The sequence below is a fragment of the Octodon degus genome, unplaced genomic scaffold (assembly GCF_000260255.1).
Source record: "Octodon degus isolate 3935 unplaced genomic scaffold, OctDeg1.0 scaffold00064, whole genome shotgun sequence".
Lineage (NCBI taxonomy): Eukaryota > Metazoa > Chordata > Mammalia > Rodentia > Octodontidae > Octodon > Octodon degus.
Genome location: NW_004524640.1, coordinates 7,337,972 through 7,341,959, shown reverse-complemented (window position 1 = coordinate 7,341,959; position 3,988 = coordinate 7,337,972). Strand labels below are relative to the sequence as shown.

The 3,988-nt window shown below is 44.7% G+C and overlaps 1 protein-coding gene across 1 annotated transcript in view; it reads left to right on the top strand.

The window, feature by feature from the left end:
- The window catches only part of Tm7sf3 (transmembrane 7 superfamily member 3), a 45,268-nt gene that overhangs the window by 11,350 nt on the left and 29,930 nt on the right, over positions 1 to 3,988 (top strand). The window contains exon 3 of the mRNA XM_004634665.2: positions 3,350 to 3,500. Coding sequence (XP_004634722.1) covers positions 3,350 to 3,500 — 151 coding nt within the window. The remainder of the gene's footprint in view (positions 1 to 3,349; positions 3,501 to 3,988) is intronic.

Sequence of the window (3,988 nt, the reverse complement as noted above, 5' to 3'; positions counted from 1 at the left end):
CTCTAAGTGAGCTACCAGCCACGGAAACTTCTCACCTTTACTGAGGGCTGCAAGCAAGCTAAGGAATGTGTATCGCTAATTTGGTGTAAGCAAGCTGTTACTTACACCCCCTTAGGCTTTCACCCAAACTCTAAGTTTACAGATCATTATTTCATAACTTCCCAGGTAAAGGAACAAAGAACAGCCAGGGCTGCAGCTCCAGGAATCTGTTAGTCTTGCCAGAATTACAAGGGGCCACTTTCCTTTGGCTCTGTTCTTTGTTCCTTGCTCCCTCGGGACAGTAAATTTGTGACTCATATCACTACATCTCCTGCCAGGGGAGGTGGCACTCAGGAGGCTGAGGCAGGAGGATCTTTGGGAATTCGAGACCAGCCTGGGCTAAAAAAGTGAGCTCAAAACCAGCCTGACCTGCATAGTGAGACCCTGTCTCAAAAAGACAGTAGATAGACAGATTGATTGATCAACTGATAGAGACATAATAAAATGACATGGAGATGTTTCTTATTTTTTATTTTGTTTTGGTATTAGGGATCCAGCCCAGGAGTATTCTATCATTGAGCTACCTCCCCATTCCTTTTCCTGTTTTATTTTGAAGTAGTGTCTCACTGAGTTGCCCTGGCTGGCCCTGAGCTTGCTTGTGATCCTCCTGCCTCAGCCCCCTAAGTAGTTTGGATTACAGACATCTGTCCCTGAGCCCATGCCCTCCTTTTTCTGCTAGCTATATTTAAAAAAAAAAAAAAAAACAAACTTTTTGAGGCACTCTTCCTATATAATTACAAGGTTACTGATTGGCAAATAACAATTTCCTTCTCACGACATCACAGCAAAGACAGTATTTATATTTAATGCTAATTCTGGATGTATCTTAACTGATAATAAAAACAGAAATATCCATGTCCGTGGGGTACCCTTGCGATGTTTCGATGGATGCAGAAATTGTTTGAGGTCGAAATCTGGCTAAATGTTATCTACCTCCTTGAAGATTTATCTTCTCTTTACGATGAAAACCTTCAAACTCCTCCTAGGTTTTTGGAAACAGTGTGCGATGTTACCCACGGTCGCCTACTGTGCGACAAAACCAGGACTTCTCGCTGCCACCTTACTATAACCCAGCAACCTCTCTCTGCCCTTTCCGCTTCGCTCCCTGACCTCTGCTACCCTCCAGCAGCTCTCAGCTCCTCCGCACCCACACCGGGTCCCGCTGTGCAGATCAGCCTGGCCTTGAGCTCACTTGGTGGCCCCAGCTGGTCTCCTGCCTCAGCCTCCTGAGTGCTGGGATTGGAGGTGTGCACCCCCCCTCCCCCGCCCAGCTCGCTCTCAGCTTGTATATCAGCATATTTTGTTAGATTCCGCATAGCAGTGGAATCGTACAGTACTGGGTTTCTGTGCCTGACTTATTTCACTTAATAGAATAATCTCCAGTTTCATCCGGGTTGTCACAAATAAGAGGATTACAGTGACAGCCATGAAGATAGAAAGAGAGGATGTGGACAGGGGCATTTCCATAATAGAATACTTGCTGTGTGCGAGGCTATGACTCTGAAGCTCCTGAGGCCAGAGACGGTCCAAATCTAGGGACGCTGTCCCAGAAAAAGATATAATACAGGGGGCCTATATAGGTAGTATCGCTGTATAGGTGTTATCCCATAGGAATGTCTGGAAACTCAGTGGGACCCTAGGTCCTTTTTTGGAATCCTTGTGTTTAACTTTCCATAGAGTTAATTCTCACAGTAGCCAATAAAATCGCTGCAGTGCCTGTTTCCCCCTCAGAAAACTGACAGAGCTATGTGTGCAGGACCCGTAGGTGACGGAACAGGCCTGCAGGGTGGTAGCTTTCCTCAGTTATCCCAGAGTTCCTCTCGTGGGCCGTCTTTAGTGTGTGTGTCCACGATTTGCCCTGCCTAGAGCCTGATGACCAGGCTGCACATGGCTCTGACAGTGAGCTCTGAAGACAGTTGTTTCTGTTTCCTGTGTCCTTCCTGACATAGCGTGTGGCACTGTTTTTTTTTTTTCTTCTTCTTTTTCTTTTTAAAATTTTCCTTTTGAGTCATCCTGAGAGTTGGTTCTCTGACACTGTTAACCCTGTAGGTAATCAATTCGAGCTGAATGCTTGTCAGATTGAAACTGAGAAATCTTTTCCTCTTCCCATTTTCTTAGCTTTCCGAGAACACTGACCCTGTTACCTCTTAGCTTAGCGTGTTATTATTCAGGAAGCTTTCTAGATAGCTGGGCATGGAAGATTCTAGAAGGGATGAGCATGGAGAAGGATCAGGAAAGGGAATGAAGAAACTATTTGAGGTAATGCATATATTCATTGTCTTGAATTGCTGTTGGTTTCATATCAAATAATGTATGTTATAATATAATAACTCAGTAAAAGTTTCTACCATCTGTGAAGCGTTTGAGGCCTGAGTTCATGTCTTTATCTTGGTAGCCCCAGTACATGACATAGTAAAGCTTTTATTTGTGCGTGTGGCCTGCTCAGCTCACCCTGGGGTCAGGGATCCAACTGTGGTCCCCGCATTTGCCTAAGTTTGCCTAAGCAGGTGCTTTAGACCACTGAGCTATCTCACCTGTCCCAATATAGTAAATCTTTTTTTTTTTAAAGTGTTTTTATTTTATTTTAGTGTGTGTGTGTGTGTGTGTGTGTGTGTGTGTGTGTGTGTCCAGCTCAGCCCACCAGGGGGCGGGGCTGGCTGGCATGTGGTGCTGGGGGATCGAACCGCGGTCCCTGTGCTTTGCTAAGCTTGTTCTGAGTAGGTGCTTTAGACCACTGAGCCATCTCACCAGCCCCCCCAATATAGTAAATCTTAATGCAGGTGAGTTGAACTGCTTGAGAAATTCACAGATGCAATTCCTCACCAAAGGTCATTGCTGTACACTGTGTGTTCCCTGCTCCTTCCCAGTGCCTTGGTGTTAGGAAATGGGTCTGCAGGAGGCCTTAGGTCATGACAACTCTGCCTTTATAAAATTAGTATCCTTAGCAAAGATGACCCTGTCCTGAACTATCCTGAACTTGACCGCGTCAGCAATCTGATCTCAGACTTGCAGCCTCCAGAACTGTAAGAAATAACTTTTTATTGCTTATAAATCACCTAATTTATGCTACTTTATTATAGCAACCCAAACTGACTAAGGCAGTTACACATTTTAAAGAGTTCTCCCGTGTGTAGGTGTAGCCATGGGAACATAGGGATGAAAGTGTTCTTTAATTATGGAAGAAGTTCTAGGCGCCTCCCCCTCTTTATTTTGAGACCATTTAGAGTAGGACACCCATACCTGGTTACCTCTAGAGTGTTTGTAGTTTGCTCCATTCCCTGTTCATGATGACTTTTATTCTTAATTGCAGACTGTCCTTCCTAGTACTTCAGGAACAGGCAATGACAGGGGACTGGTTTCCATTCTGAGGCCAGAGCAGAGTATGTGCACCTGGTATCTGGAGTCTCTGGATGCCAAGCCTGTCCAAAGTGTGGCCATCCCGCTCTCCTACTCAGAAAGAGGTAACCTTTCTGTCTTTGACCTCCTGCTGCTCTGTGGCCCATGGGATATGTTTGTGAAGGTGGAAGAGAAATCCTCCTGTTAAGGGTTATAAGTGCAGTGTATTGAATCAAAAATGTTTGTATAGCTGGGGAGATAGCTCAGTGGAATAAGTGCTTGCCTGACAAGTTCAAGATCCTGAGTTCAATCCCTGGTATCACTAAAAAAAAAAAAAAAAAAGAAAGAAAATGAAAAAATGAAAGAAAAAGGAAAAGAAATGTTCTTACAGCCAGGGAGTCTGAGAATAGGCATCACCGTTGAAAAAATCTCAGGTAGTGACTACCTGACTAAAAATTGTTTATTCACTCAAAAGCCTTTAAGGAAAAGCAGTAACATGGCCCTGAACTATTTAGTAGTTGCCTTAGGCAGAGAAAGCAGAAGCATGAGGTGATGAAGAAGAGTGGAGTATTTGGGGGCTGGTGACTATGGGCGTGGATGGAGCCAGAGTGAG